General features: G+C 36.2%; 1 protein-coding gene across 9 annotated transcripts in view; it reads left to right on the forward strand.

Annotated features, from left to right (window-relative positions):
• The window catches only part of Osbpl1a (oxysterol binding protein like 1A), a 175,836-nt gene that overhangs the window by 100,398 nt on the left and 54,101 nt on the right, over positions 1-21,337 (forward strand). For 7 of the 9 annotated variants that reach the window (XM_090353318.1, XM_090353320.1, XM_090353319.1 and 4 more), the window contains one exon: positions 12,924-13,086. In XM_090353318.1, coding sequence (XP_090209444.1) covers positions 12,924-13,086 — 163 coding nt within the window. Of the gene's footprint in view, positions 1-1,430; positions 1,523-12,923; positions 13,087-13,132; positions 13,214-21,337 lie in introns of those variants that run through there. The other 2 variants (XM_090353326.1, XM_090353327.1) reach the window with 2 other exon arrangements.

Consider the following 21,337-nt stretch of genomic DNA (forward strand, 5'->3'; position numbering starts at 1 on the left):
TGATTCTTTCTGGTTTGTAAGTTACCCAATATTGTGCTTGGGATGAACACTAGAGTATACTGGTTTAATCATTGTCAACTTGTTTTTCTTTCGAAATGATAAAAAATTAAGTCTATCTGTAGAAGGGAAAATAAAAAGACATGCTTATTGTTTAGGACTTTGGGAATTTTCTAATCATTTTGGTTGGTTAATATTTTACACAAATACTTTCTTTGCTCATAAAATTGGTTTTATAAAAACATAGGTTATTAAAACAAGACTATTCTTGCAATTTATCATAACAAAATTTTCCAAGGAGAAGGCTTAAGCTAAATGATCTTAGAGTGGCCAGAATCCAAAGGCAATTGCTTAGTATCCCCAGTGTTGAAGCAGAAAATACTATTTTCTGTCTGTATTATAACTGGCAAAACTCTATAACCATTGAAAGTTGCCCCTTCAGAAGGAGTTTAACTTATTGTAACTGCAACATAATTTTATTTTTCTCTTAGTGTGAGAAACTTGGAAATACATTGCCTGAACAAAATAAAACAAATACTTTGTGTAAGGAAAGCTAGTCTTTGGCTACTTAACAATAATCACTACATGGAAAGACCTATTTTCTGAATTAGAGACAAAGGTAATGAAAAGTAAATCTGGGAGTCATGGTATAGCCATACTATGAAATAGTTATCATATGACATTTCTGGCAAAAACTTGTATGAATCTGAAAAAAGTCTTGTATTGAATGAAAAAAGTTAGGCACAATAAGTACAAAAGAAAATCAGACCTAATCAAGGCTGTAGGAATCCTGGACTAGAGGGACCAAGGAGAATAATGTGACTAAGCACATGAGTCTATGAAGGGGGGTGGGGTGATAGGAATGTGCTGTGTCTTGGTGTGATGATGCCAGTTCACTGGGAATATGAGGTAAAACTTCACTGAACTCCACGCTTAAATGGATACTATGCCTTATTTCAGCAAATTCATTAAAATTAAAGACAGTTGCTATGGTGTTGCTTGTTATAAATTTTTTAGTTTTTTTTCCCCTAAACACTTGAACTTTGGTGCCTCGGAATAGCTTCTGAAAACAGGGATTTATTTAGATTACAATTAAATGTCTCTGCCTTTAAAAATGATTTTTTCTAGTGTGGCATATTTTTAAAGAGAACTTTATGTCAATGCTATATAAAATGTACAAATCTGTGGTTATATAATAGCAAGCTATTTTTAGCCATAGCTTTGCAATTGTTGGAAGACAGAAGTGTGCTTAACAAATTCTCAGATGGAGCTCCTATACCAGACTTCTGAGAAAGCTATGTACTCTTCACTATTAGAGGACCTTACTAACATCACTTATATTTAATACATTGAGAAATTGAGGCAGAAATTTGATGATGCAAATATCAATCCTTGAAGCAGACATTTTAAAATATTTTGCTAAATATGAAATTATGAGAGACTTACATGGAAGACATTTGAGTATACAGAAAACTGTTTTCTACAAAGTATAGAGAATATAAAAATTAGAATTCTGGACCTGCTGGTAAGATCTTATGTCTTGCTTTATATTGTTTTTGAAGTTCATGTGCATTATAGTGTGTATCAGTATTTTATTCCTTTTGTGGCTGAGTATTCTGTGATATTATATAGCACATTTTATTTTATTTGTACATTCACAGACATTCTACCTTTTGGCTATTGTGAATAGTGCTGCTGTATGTATCTTTTACAAGAATGAACATTTGTTTTTAATTATTGTTGGATATATATCTCAGTGGCTTTTCTGGATCATAGGTTCATTCTATGTTTAGCATTCCAAAAAAAAAACCACTAAATTGTTTTCTATGATGGGTAAAACATTTTGCATTCTGGTAAATCAGACAAGGTTTCCAATTTCACCATATCCAATAATTATAAACAATGACTCCTTAAGAATTGAACCTCATTGTAGTTAGAATTTTCATTCACCTTACATACCTTATTTGGAGAAAAGTCTGTTTGAAGCTTTTGTCTGTTTTTAATTGAGTGGGTTATGCTCCAGTTGTAATAGTTCTTTATGTAATTGTGTTACGTATTCTAGATACTAAATTCTTATCAGATACAGATTCACATGTGTATTACCTTTTTAATTTGTTGATAATGTTCTTTGTGGTGCCAAAGTTTTTAATTTTTATTGCTGTGCTTTTTGGTGTACTTTTTAAATTGGGTCACAATAATTGTACATATTTATAGATACGGTGTGGTAGCTCCATATTTACATTATATATATATAATATATCTATATGATGTGCATGATCAGATAAGAATGCTTGGAGTATTCACTACCCCAAGCTCATTGTGTTGGAACATTTGACAGCCTCTCTACTGGTTATTTTGAAATACATAATTGTTGCTAACTATACTTATGCCATACTGTGATAAAGATGTTTAGAAGGGTCCTTCTATCCTGTGTAATGGCACCCTCCAGTATAGTTTTAAAAAGTTAAACTGAGATACTTGTAAGTCACTTTATAAACATTACATGTATTAGTGTTAAGAGTTAGCATGTTACAAATAAAAATCTCCAAAGAATATTAGCTTAAGTTAGTTTGGCAATTTCACGTTCCTTTCACCTTAAAGAAGACTGGAGCAGGGCACAAGTGGCTCACCGCTGAGATCTGAGAATCAAGGTTCAAAGCCAGCCCACACACAAAAAGGACCTGAGACTTTTTTTTTGTGCCAGTCCTGGGCTTGAGCTCAGGGCCCGAGCACTGTCCTTGGACTTTCTCAAGGCTAGAGCTCTACCACTTGGCCTCAGCACCACTTCTGGCTTTTGTCTATGTATGTAGTAACAAGGAATCGAACCTGGGTCTTTGTGCATGCTAGGCAAGCACTCTACGGCTAGGCTAAACTCCCAGTGGAGCACCTGAGACTCTTATCTCCAATTAACCTCTAGAAAGCAGGAAGTGGGGCTTGCCTCCAGGGTAGGGTAGTAGCCTTGAGCTGTAGAGCTCTGGGACAATGCCCAGGCCCAGGGATAAGGTGGTAGCCTTGAGCTGAAGAGCTCAGGGATAGCCCTCAGGCCGAGTTCAAGCCCCTTGACCCACCCAAAAAAAAAAAAAAAAAGACTGGAGAATGAATAGTATGGGCCTGGAATGACACTTGGAGTTAGAATGTTGTAAGTATTAAATTCTAGGTACCTCTTTAAGTAGATATAGTAAATTCTCTGTTCTTGGCCAGAACTTACTCATACAGCCATAGTTGCCAGAATGTGAGAAATCAAATCTTGCTGGAAGGTAATGTGGCCCTGTCATAGAAACTCTTAATAAGGAAAAGGGGAAGGAGAGATCTATATTGGCAAAAATTAATAATCTGACACAATACTCAGGCATTGTTCATTCTTAGAAATCCTAATTCAATAGTTTTGGAACTGAGCCTTCTGATTTAGAAAATAATGAACCATATATATGTATGTATGTATATATATATATGTAGCTGATTCCATTAGACTCCTCTTCATAATTGGAATTTCATCTCTTAGCCAGGTTTTCAACAGCACATCTGCCAGTCCTTGGAAGGAGAAACTTCTCTTAGTGATATGGATTCAAATCTTCAAACTAATCTGTTATTTTAGAGTACTGTGAACCCTGATGGGAATTCTAAATGGTTTTGGTGAATCTTCACTCTAGTCCCCTCCATTTCATTTGGCTGGCCCGGGAACTCCTATCCACAAAAGGCTGGATGCTTTTTTTGTTTGTTTGAGAGAGGTGGATATTTTAAGGAAATAACTTATATGGTTATAAGCACAAGTCCAAATTTGCAGAGAAGTCTGGAGAATTGCTGCAGTTCAAGTACCAAAATTGGGAGAGTTCCTTCTTAAAGAGGTCCATGTTGGTTCTATGGCCGTAGACTGGGTACGCTGCTTTACTCAACACTCATAATTTAGACATTCATCTTACCTAAAAATGACTTTACAAGAAGCATCTAGAGTAAACATCTAGAGTAATTTTTTTTTTTTGTCAGTCCTGGAGCTTAAACTCAGGGCCTGGACACTGTCCCTACACTTCTTTTGCTCAAGGCTAGCACTCTATCACTGAGTCACAGCACCACTTCTAGCTTTTTCTGTTTATGTGGTACTGAGGAATCGAGCCTAGGACTTCATGCATGCTAGGCAAACATTCTACTAACCACATTGCCAGCCCATCTAGAGGAATGTTTAACTGCAGATCTAGATATCATGATCAAGCCAAGTTGATACATCAGATTAACTAACATATCAAGACCCTGTGCATTTAAAACACTCATTATATATTTCCTTCAGCATTGTTACTGGACTGTATAACTGATTATTGATGTTACCATGGGTTGGAAAACTTGTTGGATTTCATAATCAAAGATGTTAGAAATTTGGGTCACCTCTCTTATACTTTTTTTTTTTTTTTGTGGTGCTGGTATGGGGCTTTGAATTCAGGGCCTTTTGTTAGTTAACTGGAGATAAGAGTCAAACAGACTTTTCTGCCTGGGCTGGCTTTAAACCTTGATTCTCAGATCTTGGCCTCTTGAGCAGCTAGGATTATAGATAAGCGCCACCAACACCCAGCGCTTAAATATTTTGCTCTTCTGTTTTTAAACATATATTTTTCATAGAGTTGTTAAGGATTTAATGAACTAATAGTCTGTGAAAGTTGTTTTTGAAACAGTAAGATGCTGTGCATCTGCCCTAGCACTAGAAGCTACAGAAGCAATTTTGGGTATGTAGAGCCATTTTTAGACAGTGTTCATAAAATATACTCCTCATCCTCCCCCACCCCTTCTCCTCTTTCTCATCTTCCTTTTTTTTTGTGTGTGTTTATAAATAAACTCTCATACTGATGTTAGGAATAATAACTGTAGAGTTATTTATGCTAAAGGCCCAGCACTTACATTTTTCTTCATAGAGTTGGATATAATTATATGGGTTAAAGTGCTCTTACTAAGAAAGTAGTGTATTGCTTTCTTGCTGTTCCTGTGCACCTTATATTCATTTTAAAACAAATGCCTGGGGCCAGGACCATGGCCTAGTGGTACTGCACTTTCCTCACATGTGTGAAGCCCTGGGTTCAATTTCTTATTACCACATATGAAGAAAAAGCCAGAAGTGGTGCTATGGTTCAAGTGGTAGAGCTCTAGCCTTGAGAAAGCCCAAGGACAGTGCCGAGGCCCTGTGTTCCAGCCCCCCCCCCACCAAAAAAAGTGCTACATTTACCTCAAAGCACATTTTAGTCATTATTCCGGGACTAGTTATATAATTTGGACAGTTAGCAAGTATGATTTCAAAAAGACTTAAACTTACAATTTTACCTTTTTTATATAGTCATCAGTGATTTATTACTTTGCATTGTGCAGTACGCTTAACACCAACCATCATATGATGATTTAGCATTGCTGAATAATTACCTGATGATACGTAAGTCTTTTTTATGTTATTATATTATAATTAAAATAATTTGTAAATTATATACTGAAGTGCTTAGTGCATTTAGGAGATCAATCCTGTCCGTCAATACTGCTTTTGAATTTTGGAAGTACATAATAAAGGAAATATAAAATGTAGTACATTTCTTATGTGAATACTAGAGTCAGTATCAAATAGTTCAACTTGTGAGTTGAAGAATAAATTATTATATTCCTTGTACCACGTCAATCATAGTTCTTAAACTCAGGGCCTGGACACTGTTGCTGAGCAGTTTTGTTCAAAGCTAGCACTCTACCACTTTAACCCATAGAGTAATTTCTGGATTTCTGATGGTTAATTGAAGATAAGAGTCACCTGGACTTTTTTGCCCAGGCTTGCTTTGCACCATGATGGTCAGATCTAGCCTCCTAAGTAGCTAGGATTACAGGTATGAGCCACTAGCACTTTGCTTTCTTTCTTTTGTTATTTTCTTATTTTTTATACTTTTTTATCATTTTTAAAATCTTTTTTGTTATTTTCTTTTGTTTATTAGTTTTTAAAATGTGAAAAACTTCTTACAGTTGTCATTTTTAAAGCACTAGTTTCCCATTGCTTTACTTTTTTTTGTTTTAACTATGGTTTATTTAATGTTTTTTTTTTGTTTTTAATGTGCCAAGGAATCAAATCCAGGGCTTTATGCATGATAGACAAGCACTTTACCACTAAACCACATTCCCAGCCCACAGGTTTTACTTTTGTATATTATTTTTAAATCATTTTGACATTTTAGGGTTTATATTGATTTTTCCAAATATCACTATCACCTTGTTTTGACCCCTCTTCTGCAGTTATTTACCACATATCTCCTCCTATAAGTATTTTGAACTCTGGGCCTTTGAGCTCTTCAGCTCAAAGCTAGCATCCTATCTCTGGAGCCATAGCTCCATTTCCCATTTTCTTGTGATTAATTGGTGATATGAGTCTCATTTTCTTTAGTGCCTGGGCTGGCTTTGAACTGTAATCCTCAGATCTCAGACTCCTGAGTAGCTAGGATTACAGGTGTGAAGCCATTGTGCCCAACTTCCTGTATTTCTAAATGCTTGCTTATTGGACTTTGTCCTAGATGCCAAGTTGACCCCAAGTTCTACCTTGACTTATTATGTCTGAGGATACACTTTGGAAGTAATCAAATTAGCAGATTACTAGCAGAAACATCTGTTTAATTAGCCCCATTGTATTTAGCAACCCAGTCCTTGTTCTCTCTCCCGTGGACATGGGAGAGCCTGTGTTGTGGTGACTTTGAATGGGGTTTCCTTTTCTCTTGACTTGACCCAAATTGAGGAAGATGACAGTGTCTCTAGCAAAAAGGTGACCAGGTTGGTATGCATGAGGCTTTGTAGGATTGTGTGTTCCTTCTTTTTATCCCAAGACCATATATAAACGTCAACAGGTATCCTACACATAATTTCCTGGGACCAGTAAGTAGTTTGAGTCTGATTTCTATTCTCTATATTCTTTATGTTTTCTGAGACAACTAAAGCATTTGCAAGAAAACTTGAAATTGCACATACCTACCTATTTTAATCTCTGCACATACATGTCCGTCACTACCCACATCCTTGGAAGAGACCAACAATGGACTGTGGGTTAGTTCTATTCCTTTTCAGATTCAAGAGCATCATTCCAGTGATTGTCTTTTATTCCTATATCACCAACCAGTTTTTATCTCTCCCCACCCCAATATCATCCATTAGTTATGTAAGAGGATTCATTGTGATATTCACACACACATATATACAATGTTTTGTAGTCTATCTTAATTTCCAATTTGTCTTTATTGACAATTTGTCTCCATCAGTTGAAAAGTAGGCCCATTTTCTTCAATAGCAAAACCTTGCTGAACTATTAAAGGCAACTGTCCAGCTCTTTTCTTGCCTTTTTAGTAGGAATTTAAGAATGGCTGTAGTTCTCTCTCTGCTGACTCGTTCATTAGCAAACTACCCTTTTCAAATTCATTACCAATCCTTATAATTTCAGTACTCTCAGTTCTCATATTGTTTGATCTGCCATGAGTCTTTTACACTATCTTATCAGTTTTTCCTCTTTAATATACTTTTTTAGGCATCTACCCCTACTTTTCCTTTTATTGCTATGTTCCCCATCCTGTTCCAGTCCTCTTTTTCTTTTGTCATTGTGTTCTTGTTTCCTTTGCTAGTTTTTTCACTTTTACCCACTGAGCTTTATTCTAGGATTTCTTCTCATTTCTATCTCACATTCTCTTTAGTGATTCTGTTTAGTCTTGTGCCTTACAATATAAACTATATAACATATAATCTCTTCTGATTTGGTATCTGATTCTCCTGCAAATATGAATTTACTTCTGTACTTAAATATGTCTTACATTTACTGAGTCCCCATTGTCCTTAGCCTCCTCCTATCTTTCCCATATTAGCTAAGTGCAACTTTGTCCAGTTGCCCATCCTCAAACTATGGAGTCATCATTGTTTTTCCTTACTTGCACATCACATAGTTTGTCAGCAATTTAGGTAGATCTAAGATCTACTTCTCAATACTTCCATTGCTAGTACACATCTTTTTTTTCCCTAGTTGTTATAGAAACATCTTAAAAGGCCTTTTTTATTTTACTTTTGATTTCTTCTAATATCTCTGCTTAGCAAGAGTGTAAGCAAGTTTATTTTCCTTGAGAGAGTAGTGAATGATAGCATAGAAGAAGGGCATCACAGTTAATGACTGCATTTAGACTTCATAAAACACAAAATTGTATACCATCCTATTACAAGGATGTCTTCATACTTCATCATGCCTTAGGTGTAGAATCAGAATGTAATAGCCTTGGCCTCTAGAAGTGAGCATCTGATTGGGCTTTGGTGTGGATTTTTTTTTTAAAGGAGAGATGGTGACTATTTGCATTTTACTCAGGCATTCCCTTCTGTGACTATAAATCAACACCACAGACTTTATTACCAATAAAGATTTATGTATTCTCATGATTCCAGAGGCTGGGAAGTCTTAATTACATGACATTATCATCACTTAGTATCTGCTGAAGACCTTCCTGTTAGAGCATAGCATGGTCGAAGAAAATAGAGCAGAATTGCTAGCTGGAGTTTCCCTTTTCGTACATAGCTACAAATGTCATGTGCCCCACTTAAATGACTGCATCTAATCCTAATTCCCCAAGGCACCACTTGTAAATACAAGTATCATATACTGGTGATCAAGACATTTGGGGGACACATCCAAACCATAGCATGGTCATTGTCTTGTGAGCAAAAGAGCTCTTATTAGCTGTAATTGATCAGATTGATGCTTTTTATCAGCTCCCTGTATGAGGAAAGTTTCAGAATGGGAATACACAGAAATAGGCATGTTCTTTCACAAAGAAAATTAGACAAGTTTTTAATTGTAGATCTAGTATTACAGTTTGTAATACATCTTTGTTATTATAGTACCCATTAAGAACAAAGAAGAAATGCGTAAGTCTTGTGTAATTTAACAGACCATAGTATGGCCACTTGAAAGAGCTACATGAGGCTGCCAGAAAAGGTCAAAATTTCATTTGTCTTGCATTTGGTAATTGATATCATATTCTGAATACCAGTTACCAAGTTCTTGCCTAGTTATTCTATCTTTTCTAAATGATTTATTATATTATACCCATTTAACCATAAGGGATTTGCTTATGAAACATAGCATAGGTAAATATAGCACTTTCTAGAATGATAGAGAAGATAAAATGTGTCTAAGAGGACAAGCATAAGACTTTGGGTGTTTTGTTTTCACGACCCTAGGGCTTGAATTCAGGGCCTGGGCAATGTCTTTGAGCTTTCTCAAGGCTAGCACTCTACTACTTGAGCCATAGCACCACTTGTGGCTTTTTTGTGTATGTGGTTTCAAGAAATTAAATCTAGGGCTTTGTGCATGCTAGGTGAGCATTCTACCATGAGGCCACATTCCTGGCCTGTAAGACTGTTTTTAAAACTCTGGATTCTGCCAGGTGCCAGAGGCTCACAACTGTAATCCTAGCTACTCAGGAGGCTGAAATCTGAGAATCATGATTCAAAGCCACGATTGAAAGTCTGTGAGATTCTTACCACCAGTTCATCACCAGGAAACCAGAAGTGGTGCTATGTATGGCTCAAGTTTTAGAGTGCTAGCCTTGAGCTGAAGAACTCCGGGACAGCACTCAAGCCCAGAATTCAAGACCCATGAATGACCAAAAAAAAAAAAAAAAGCCCTCTGAATTTTTTTTTCATATCCCATCAATTTTGAAAACTGAATTTCACTTTCCAGCATGAAAATTAAATAAAATGAAAGTGGTTTAAAAAAGCCTATCTACTAGAAAGGCTTAAATCTTCAAGATGCTATTGACAGTTGTCAATAGCTTTAGTCTAGAATGTGCTACTATAACTATAAACATGTTGACATCTAATTCTATAAAGAAAAATTTCTACTAATAACTCGAATACTTATTGCTTGAGAATTTAAAAGGCATAATCAGTATCAATGTGTTGATACATAATGTAAATGAAGAAACCGTTCCATCTGGAATTAGAGATACTATATGGAAATAAGTGTTACAATATAGTTTCTTGGCTAGTAAATGAAAATTTATAAACAGTATAAAAGTAAGGTGAATGTTTTATGGAGTTGCAATCTGTAGTATATTAGCAATTTCATCCTAGTTTTAGTACAAGATTTTTCTTAAGTGTTTCTGAAATATTGTTGTTATAGAGGATTTGAAATGACAATGTTCCCACGGTCCCTCTAATTAAACAATAGTAATGACCATTTAAGTGTGCTCTTAGAGGCTTCTGTAAAGCAAGGAGAGCTCATTATTATATATAGCCCATTTCTGGGCTGTATATTGCTTTCCTAGGTATATCACTTACATAATGGAAGAGATTGCCATTTTGTGGGTAGCTTTTATACGAAGTTTTTTTCAATGCAATAAATCTTCATAGACTTGAGACTAATAAAAGTACCCTCAGATCCACTGAAGATTAAAAACAAGGTTAGAAATAGAAGGCTGGAGCCTCTTCCTCCCTTAACTTCCCACATTGCTTCACACCCTGCTCACTCTCTTTATAACAAGTGAGAACAGATGTAAATGTGGCAGTGATTTTAATTGGTAAAGTGATCTTTAAATTGGTAAAAGATAGATTCGTTTTGAAAAAGATTTTGTTTAGTAGGTCAAGTATTTAAGATCCTTGATGGTTTATTTTCCACTTGTATGAAATTCAGTATATAAATGTAGTCATTAATATGTGAACATTTGTCAGATAGTGTGGGTAGGCAATTCAGTTGATACATGCCTTAAGTTGTTGTACAAAGGGTTTTTAATTCAACATGTCAGTTTGAGAGTACAATGCATGCTGTGAAATGTCCCTTTTCATATTTTCCCCTATCTTCCCCAGTCCTGTGAATCCCCTAAATTCTCCTAGTTTCATTTAAAGATAGAATACCCACAGTACATTTGTATTTTGATCTTTGAAAAGTTAAAAAGATAAATTTGAAAGGAGAGAGTAGGCAGAGATGAAAGAAGTAAATCTTCTTGCAGTGTTGTTTTTGGAATCTACAGAGTACTGGCAAATAAAGGCTCATTTTAGACATTGTATTTAATCTGTTTTTATAGATAAATGAACTGTGTAACCAATAAGATGGAGAAAATACAGGTTTTTTAAAATTATTTACTTACTCCTTTGAAGAGGCCATTTGTTTTACGAATATTTGCAAGCATTTCAGTTTTATAAAAGTTTTTTAGTTCAATGACTTGTCTGTTCATTATTGCTTACCATTCATTGTTGTTCTTGTTGTATTACCACAGCTGTAATAATTATAATGATGAACACTAAGGTGCCTGAGGAGTGAAGCTATTCCCAAGATAATAAAGATTTAATTAACCCTGTTTCTGCTATGCATAGAGCCCCTCAGTAAAACTGTATTTTAAGTTATATCTCAGAGCACTGTGCCTTAATATGTGGCTGTTGGGGCTACAAAAAGGCCCTGAGTCAAGAGAGGGAGATGCTTTAACCTAGGAGGCCATGGATAGAGAATGGAATGTCAGGGAGTTAAGGGGTAAATTCAGCACAAAGTCATTATGAAAGAGTATGGCAGCTGTTAGGACCTAGAGCGGGAAGATTTGACCGAAAGCAATGAGTAGGAATTAAATGTATAGTGCTTCTCAATCTATTAGAGCACATTGAGTTTGGGGCCTAGGGTCTATAAGGAAGGAAGAAGATAAGGAAAGAAGTAAGGCTCCTGATCCTCAAACTCGCCAGCATGGTTCTGCTTTCTAATGCATATGTTTTATGCTTTAGAGTTGAGAAATAGATTTAGCTGATAAGTTGGAAAAACAAGTTTGAAGGCCACTAAGCTGAACACACTGCTAAATTAGATAGTTGTTTTTATGATAATAGACTCTATAAGAGGAAAACTAAGGGAGAAGAGATTTACGAGAATACATAGTAAACCTAGTTCCCAGTTTAACTGACATTGGTAAATAGTTCCTCTTTGGTTATTAATTGAACACAAAGGACTACTAGAGATTTCTGGATTTCTTGATATAAAAATAAATGAAACTGTCCATACCAAATTCAATATATCTTACAAGGTTTGGGTCACTTGAACTTGAAGGTTTCGGTTAACTGTAAAGGTTCAGAAACCCTCAAATAAATCATATGCTTAAAATAGATGGTGTCTTTTTTTAAATGAAAGAAATTATTAACATTGCTTTTTATATCATACTTCAGATGTCATGTTTAACAAACAAGTATTCAAGAAAGTAATCTCTGTATACAATCACTGGCACCTAGATTTTAGAACATAATTGAAATTATGCTGAGGGTTTGTATGTCATAAGTACATATTAATGTATGTAATAAAACTTGTCTATAGAGTATATAGCCCAATTAGATGGCATCTTTAAAGGGTAAAAAATATCAAATACGGCTTTAGCTTATCTATAACTTTTTTTTGGCATGTACTAAATTTAAGATAAAATGTGGACTTGAAGCCTGATACCTTTGAAAACTGTAAAAATGTCTATAGTTATTTTTAGGAAATTTATTTCCATTCATTTTATATGCCAACTGTTTGAAAATAAACTAGGCAATTATATCTTAAGCTTTTGTCTGGTATACATTTTATACTTATTGTTTTGTTAAGCAGTTTGCTAAAGATGGTTCTTTGATTTCCTGATTAGTGTTTGGAAAGAAATATTTCCTAAATTAAAATGTATGATTTCTATATTGACTAATGCATCTCTTATACCAAGATCCTGATTGTTTGAATTCAGTTTCTAGTTTTTAATCTATTTTCATTATAGCTAAGTTGTTGTGAGAAAAAGCCCCATGGGAAGAACAAAATTAGATTGGCAATTTTGCTCATTCACCCATGTGAATATAACACCACTGTTTTCATTTCTGATGTTGCAGTAAAATTAGATCAAAAGCTAGTAACTTTTACATCTCTTGTCATTATAAACATTGGAATATGTCTTTTCTTCTAGGTGAGGAATTTAAAATTGGAACAGGAACAAGAAAAAAACAAAATTTTGTCAGAAGCACTGGAAACTCTAGCCACTGAGCATCATGAATTAGAGCAATCTCTGGTTGAAGGATCCCCACCTCCCAGCATCCTTAGTGAGGACGAGTTCTATGATGCGCTGTCAGGTAACTCTAGAATCCTTCATTCTGCATTATTGAGGATGTAGAATGCACCCTCTGGATGTCTTAAAGAGTAGATTATTACCTAGAGTTTCTCAGAAAAAAACAGAAGTTTCAGTAAAGTTCCCCAAAGGTATGTGTGTATCTGTTTGTGTGTGTCTGTGGTTATCTATCAAGGCTGGTGTTTGGCGGTTTAGGATGAAAATTCATTAGTGAGTCTGCCTATTTTGAGTATGTAAGCTGTGTTAGGATTAGCATACCACTAAAAAGTTCAGACACTTGATTTATTTCTTCAGTAACCATTTATTAACTACCTTCTAGTGCCAGGTGTTAGTATATGTTGTTAAGGACAGAGAGGTGAGTAAGTTTCTGCATTCATAGGATCTTAGAGTGAAGGATACTGATGAATAACACTTGCTTACTGCTCAGTACATTTAGTGCCTAAGTAGAAGTGAGACCAGGGTATAACTGGATCAGAGAAAAGGATGTCCATAACTTCGTCTCAGAAATGTGTGCTAACGGACGATGCAGCATCTTTAATGAACATGGACTTCAGACCCAGGGACTTGGCTCTGTTATCCTTAATTCCTGCATACTGAAAAATGAGACAATTACTCATTTTAGCAGTAGGTTGCATGAGGAGTAAGAGTTAATATGTTTAATTATTGCTTAGGATAGTGTCTTTGAATTGGTACATGTTGGTGGAATTGCTAAGGAATATTTTGTTTGTTTGTTTGAAGATACAGTCTCACTGTGTAACCCTGACTTAAACAAGCCTTTGCCTTTCACGGGGTGAAATTATAAGCATTTGCCTGGCTGAGATTTGAGAACTTTTTTTCAGGGGATTGGGGTTTTACTGGGGTTTAAACTCAAAACTGTCCATTTCCTTGGCCTTACTTACTTGGCTAGTGCGCTGTTACTTGAGCCACACCTCCCTTTTCCTCTTCAGAAAATGGTAATGGTCTGATACATTGACATGCTTTTAAGGCATATTCTCTGTCTCTGTCTCTGTCTCTGTCTCTGTCTCTCATGCACACGTGCACACACATTCTTTAAAACTGAACTGGGGGTGTGCTTCAAGTTAGAGTTTGTTATGAGTGAAAAGGCAAACAAGAGTTCTAGGCCTTTAGTTCAAGCACGGCTACTGCATTCCACCCCCACCCCCACCCCCCCAAAAAATAAAGTAGCATTATAGCTATTATGCAGCAGCTTTTACATTGAACAACTTCTCGTACAAATTTTTTCCTTCATTACTAGAACTCTAACTTACTCTTTTTGAAACTTATGTGAAAGTTTTTGATTCAGTAAATTTGAACTACAATTAACCATTTTCTTCTGTCATTTAGCAGCTCTAATCACCTTTTTGCTGGTCATATTTTGGTTTTGAGGTTTGAACTCAGTGACTTGTGAGACAAGTGCTCTTCTGCTGAATGCTTAACTGATTCAAACCACCTTAGCAGGTCACCCTTAAGCCATAACCCAGATCTTGTTTGTCTTTTCACACCTGTCTGGTTACCTTTCTGCACCCATCTCTTCACTTTTTTTTCCTCTTATTTGCTGCACGCTGGCCACAATATTTTCTATCCAGGCCTCTAATGTAGTCACGTGTCATATAGTTGAATATACAGATAAACAAGAGCAAGTAACAGTCTACTTGTTTGAAGCTTAATTTTAATTCCTAAATCATAGTAACATTTTAAATTAAGCCTATCCTAATATCAAGATGAGGAATTTTTTTGCCAGTCCTGGGTCTAGAACTCAGAGCCTGAACACTGTCCTTGGGCTTTCTCAAGGCTAGAGTTCTACCACTTGATCCACAGCACCACTTCTGGCTTTTCTATGTATGTGGTACCAAGGAATGGAGCCCAGGTCTTCATGTATGCTAGGCAAGCACTCTCAGCAATAGGCCAAACTCCCGGCCCCCGAGGGAAATACCTTTAAAGATTATTTGTTTAGGCATTTTAAAGTTTCCTTCACTAAATGTTTAATCTTTTTTTTTTTTTTAAAGATGTTGCTAGTCTATGTCACTTCCTTTAAGGATGGAAATGGAATCTAGGGATTTCCTGTGGAAGTCCATGTGATTTCCTATTTCCTTATATCATGACCTATTAAGCTTTTCAGATAGGCAGAATTAGTGGAAATCTACTGAGAGGGTAGGCCAGACAAACCTTGATAAAGAGCCAGCAATTGTAGTATAATAATTTTTCTATCCCTGAGGGATCTGGAGAAAATTATTTTTCTGGTGTGCTTAGTGACTATAAAGTTTTCATAAAATTTATGAAGTAGACATCTTTTTTCTCAGAATTTGGATGAACTTCATGGGTAGACTTATTTAAAAGGAGTTAAATTGAATGAATATCACCTTTTGTTTTGATTGTGTGTTGAGTATATATGTGGAATATAATGTGGCTATATAAAGGAAAATTTCAAATACAGTTAAGATGAACACTTCCAGATAAAGAGCTAACCATGTGTTATTGAAGTAAGAAATACCTAAACTTGCTTGTTTTGTGGGAAAACTTGATCCTGTTAGCAAAGTTGTAGAAATACTGTGTGGAAAAAGAAAATGATTTCATATTTTTCTACTACTATATTTTGTTTTATTGATTGATAGATTTTTTTTTTTTTTAGTTGTGGGGCTTCAACTCAAGACCTGAGTGCTATCCCTGAACTCTTTTGTTCAAAGCTAGGGCTCTACCACTTTGAGCAACAGTACCAATTCCAGTTTTTGAGTAGTTAACTGAAGAATCTCACCAAGACTTTTCTGCCCATGCTGGCTTCGTACTGTGATCCTTAGATTTCAGCATCCTGAGTAGCTAGGATTATAGGCATGAGCAACTGGAGTCTAGTGCTACTTTTTAAAATTTTAATTTACCTTACCTCTGTCAAAGTTCTCACAAAATTTTCAGTTATTGACTCTCTTTTGGTATTCTTTTTTTTTTTTTTTTTTTTGCCAGTCCTGGGCTTGAGCTCAGGACCTTAGCACCACTTCCAGCTTTTTTCCCCTATGTATGAGGTAGGGAAGAATTGAACCCAGCTCTTCGTGCATGCTAGGCAAGCCCTCTACTACTAGGCCAAACTCTTGGCCTCTTTTGGTATTCTTTATTGCTCTTCTAGGCAAACTTATTTTGTTACTTTCTTCCTTCAACTTACATACTTGTTTTATAGGTTTGTTCTGTACTTGTCTCTTTTGGATGGATGGAAGGGGTCATAACTATTTGCTTTTCTGAAGTGCTTAACAAAGAAGCACCCTCTTAACAACCTGAGCTCATCAAGCTCTTAAATGAGTGTTTTTGGTATTTCTGTTCTTTTTAAAGATATATTGGTAATCAGTACAGAGCCTAAGATTCTTAGTTGTACTTACTGATAAAGTATTGTAAAGGAGGAAGAAGGAATGAGATAATGTCAAAGAAATGAAACTTGTACTCAAGGATCTTAAAGTTGGACCTGTGAGATCTGCACAGGGAGAGCTGGAGAAAAAAGTAGCTAAGGGTATAAAAACAAAAGGTGTATAATTCCCTGAGCATTTTTGCCAAAGACTGGTGCTCTACCACTTGAGCCACAGCTCCACTCCTGACTTTTTGGTAGTTAATTAGAGATGAGAGTATCCTGTACTTTCCCACCCAAACTGGCATAGAACTTCAATACTCAGATTTCACTCTCCTGAGTAGCTAGGCTAACAAGTGTGAGGTACTAGCACTCAGCTGTAGGAAATTGTTTGTGTTTATTATCAGTTAAATGTCATTGTTGTTATTCTTACTACTAGTATTAGTCTGAGGTATCCATTTCATGGAAAATTCCTGCCGTATGAATATTACAAGTTAAAAATGTTTTTCTTAGTGTGTTCACTTTCTTTTTGGAAACATGTTGAGATAAGTTGCTCAAGAAAGGCTTTCTTGCTATATTTTCTTAATGCTATTTTGGTTGATGTTCATGAATAATGCATAAAACTTGAAACTTTAGACTGACAAAACCAATAGATGGTTATATAATGAGACTGAAGTAAGTTTTAGCATTTTTCAGCAGTTGAAAGGGCAAGTCATTGTTAAATTTATTTCTTTTCAAGTCAGAACTTTGAAAACAGAAAGTAGTAACATGGAATTAGTAATGACCTATATCAAATAAAACTTAATTCAGTAACTACAACTGACAATAGTTGATAAAAAGTAGCATCATCTACACCATAAATTTTTATACACAGAAGATACAGAATTTGAGGATGATCATCAATGTTTTGATAAGAACTCTGAAGTGCATTATGATCTCAGTCACCTCTGTAGTCATACTGCTTACTTCCCTCCCAAAATAAGTATGTTCCTAAGGGCAGAGACATTTTGCTAATTTAATTTTTTGCCGATTTCTTATTACAAAGTAGGTTATTTGGGTGATGCTGCATATATAACAGATAATTACATTTTCATATTTTATATATATATATATATATGCTATAAATGAAATATTTTTAGGATTATATCATATTTTTAGGACTACAACATTAAAAGAGATACAGCAAATTACTCATGCTAAATATGTTATAGGTACAGCTGGTACTTATCATTAAACTTTAGGCTTTCTGGATTTTTTTTTTTTTTTTTGCCAGTCTTGGGCTTGGGCTCAGGGCCTGAGCACTGTCCTTGGACTTTCTCAAGGCTAGAGCTCTACCACTTGAGCCTCAGCACCACTTCCAGCTTTTTTCTATGTATATGGTACGGAGGAATCGAACCCAGGTATTCGTGCATACTAGGCAAGCACTCTATCACTAGGCCAAACTCTGGGCCCCTCTGGATTTTTTTAGAAATGTTAATTGACTAGTGTCATCATTAGCATTTATTAGGAAAGCATGTACATGTTGCACTGAACTGTTTTGAGAGGATTTGTTAACCAAACATAGTGAAAGCTTCTTACCTGCTAATTGATTTGTTAGGAATAGATAACAATATATGAAAGATCCAGGTAGGATGTGGTGGTATGTGCCTGTAATCCTAGCTCTATGGCATCAAAAAATAAAAAGAGGCTGGCCCTGGGCAAAAGCACAAGACACCGTTTTAAGATAACTAAAGCAAAAAGGACCAAGGCATAGTTCTATTGGTAGAGCTCTTGTCTTGTAAACATAAAGCCCTAAGTTGAAACCCTAGTACCCCCATCCTTCACCCCAACAAAAAGAAAGATCCATTTCCTGAAACCAGTGGGTTTGTGGGTAGTCCAAGAGAGACTTAAATATGAGACAATGTAACAGCTCCTCTCTGAAACCCATATCTGGCATTTTTTGATCATACCAAAGCATCTACTCCACTTGTTCATTGTCCCTGTATTTTCACCTCCTTCCTAATCAAGCTTAGATTGCATGAAATATTATATGGTCATACTCCTGTCTGCTGGGCTGACCAAAGTCCAAACCATTTCTCTATTTCCTCACTTCATTCCACAGGTAACAAGTATAAGTTCATGTTCATGGTCTTTTTGCTTTAAATCCATATCTGTTCATGTCTGATTTCCTGGTGTTTTTCTCCCCAGGAGTTCTTTTACACTAATCTGTTATCTGTACATGATTATATCATGCTTCCACTCTTACCTAAAATTACTTCATTTTACTCTATATTTAAAAATTGTCTATATCATTGGGAAATTCCTCATCTCTGCTACCAAAGCCATCAACACACTGGCATCGTACAATGGAGGAAGTTATGCCCCTAACTGAAGCTGCCAACTCTTCCATTTGCATCTGAAATCCCAGGTCCTGCCACTTACCTAAAGATCATTATGCTGTCCCATCTCTCCTTGGTAATCGGTTATTCCATGTCCTCATCGTTTCTTTTTTTTCTTTTCTTTCTTTCTTTCTTTTTTTTTTTTTTTTGTGGGTCATGGGGCTTGAATTTGGCCTGGGCCCTGTCCCTAAGCTCTTTGGCTCAACGCTACCACCCTACCCCTGGGCCTGGGTGTTCTCCCTGAGCTGTTCAGCTCAAGGCTACTGCCCTACCCTTGAGCCAAGCCCCACTTCCCATTTTCTGGGGGTTAATTGGAAATAAGAGTCTTAGGTCATTTGAACCTTGATCTTCAGATCTCAGCCTCCTGAGTAGCTAGGATTACAGGCATGAGCCCCTGGCTCCTCATCTTAAAAAACAACAAAAACCTTCTTGATCCCATTCATCTTAGGTCATTTTTCTTGAATTTTTACACCTCCTACCATGGAGCTGTAGCTGTTTTCAGCTAGGCCAGCATTGTACTCTGCCTAAAAGTCATCTTTCTCAGTACTCTTCTTGAGCTCAGTGTGTAATCACCCAACCTTTTCTCTCTTTCTGCATGTTCCATTTTCTTTGTGCTTAGACATTGCTATCTCTGCACCCATATTAGAGATTTCAACTGAGAGCTTTCTGTATGTAAGGGAATACAAATGTTCAGTTTTGCAAATCCCTAGGAGAGTCAGATACACATCAAAGCCTGAGCAATATCTCTTTAGACGACATCAGGTAGACCTATGCCTCACATGCTAACCATATTCAATTAACTCCACAGCTTTACATCCCAGCATCTGTCTTCTAGACCTGCCTCTGTTTCTTACTTGCTCTCTCCAGTCACACTGACTTGACTACGAGTCCTTGAATTTGCCAAGCATGCGTTCTCTCAGGCCTTTGTTCATTGTGTCATCTGCCTGCAATCTCCTTTCCCAGATATTTATGGTGTTAGATCTCCTAATTCCTACATTTGTCTGTTCAGAGAAATTGTTACCAGTCATTTTCTATTTCCTTTTCTTACCTACTACTTCCTTCTCCAGTGGTACCTTTCATGTAGTAAGCCTTCACTTGTTGATCTGTTACAACTAGAATGTAACTTCTCAATGTGAGTGGGGTGGGAGGAAGAGGTTCTTTGGGGGCAGCTCAACAAATACCAGTTGGTCATAGTAAATGAATCAGTGCTCTGATTAAAGCATTTCAGAGGAGAAACAGTTAAATGGGAAAGTTGGACAAAAATCAAAAAAGAAAAAGTTTCTCTTCACTTTCTGTCAATTTAGTAGACATTATCCTTTCGACTTTTTCTTAGGGATCTCAGAAGCTAGTTGAAATTTTGTTTATGCTTCTGTAACTGATTTTGTCACCTTGGCTAAAATTGCAGCTTTGCATCCCTAACATCTAGCAGTGAATCAAGCACCTGCTCCATGCTCCAGTGTTTGGACAAGTGCAATTCCAAGATACATTTTCAAGGCTAAATTGTGTAGAATTGAAGACTAGTTGCTTGATAGGTAATATCCATAGACTTTTTCTGTTGTTAAGTTTATTTTACCCCTATACCTTTCTATTTATTGAAAATTTCCATATAGTCCAGAGGATCTCAAATTCTATGCTCTGTCGTAGGAACTGGACTGTCATCCTGTTGTCAGACCACTATATTCACTGTGAAAACTACACATTTGTATATGATCCTCTCATTCCTTCCCTCCTGAAAATTTAGTTAGCTTTTCTACCTTCCAGTTTCCTGCCATGATAGTGATTGCTGGTGCCCACAGTCTCCCTTTTCTTACACTCCACAAGTATGATGCTGCCTTGCTTTCCTTTCTAACTATGCTAAGTAATCTGATCCACATGCCTTGTAGACCTTCTGGCCCGGACATAGCCACTCATCTGTTTTCATTTGTCCAAATTGCAAATCTTCTTCCACATTGTCTATAAATAGGTATGCTGGAAAACTGTGCCCCCAGACAAAGGCTCATGTTCTACTCTCTGGAACTTGTAAATCTTATCCTATTTGCTAAAAAAGATTTTTACAGATTGCAAGTTACCCAGTTTGCATCTAAATCATAGTAAGTATCCTTAGGATGGTAGTAAAGGATTAGACAAGAGTTGATAAGAAGATGGTAGTGAAGATTGAAGTGACATGGCCATATGTCCAGGAAAAATGACAGAGCTAAAAGAGGTACAAAGAGACTGTCCTCTGCTGTCCAACATTTATCCCTGTCAACACTTTTGTTTTGACCCAGTGAAATTGACTTTTATGCCATCATACCTGTGGCAATTACATTATAGTGGAAATAGGCAATGATACATCAAGGCTATGTGTAAATCTAAAAGAACTCTTAATCACTCTCTCCACAAACAGCCAGTTTGAAATCCAGTCTAACTGATATGACCCAGTTTAATACCCAGCCTTTAACTAGGACTTTCCCTTCTGACTCTTCTTGGTAAACTATTATGGTAGTGTGTTGGCAACCACTTTTAGGTCATCTTGATTTTAAGTTTATTATTTTGTGAGCTTTTGGGGGGCT

Source organism: Megascapheus bottae, chromosome 19 (assembly GCF_031878675.1).
Source record: "Megascapheus bottae isolate mThoBot1 chromosome 19, mThoBot2.hap1, whole genome shotgun sequence".
Taxonomy (NCBI): domain Eukaryota; kingdom Metazoa; phylum Chordata; class Mammalia; order Rodentia; family Geomyidae; genus Megascapheus; species Megascapheus bottae.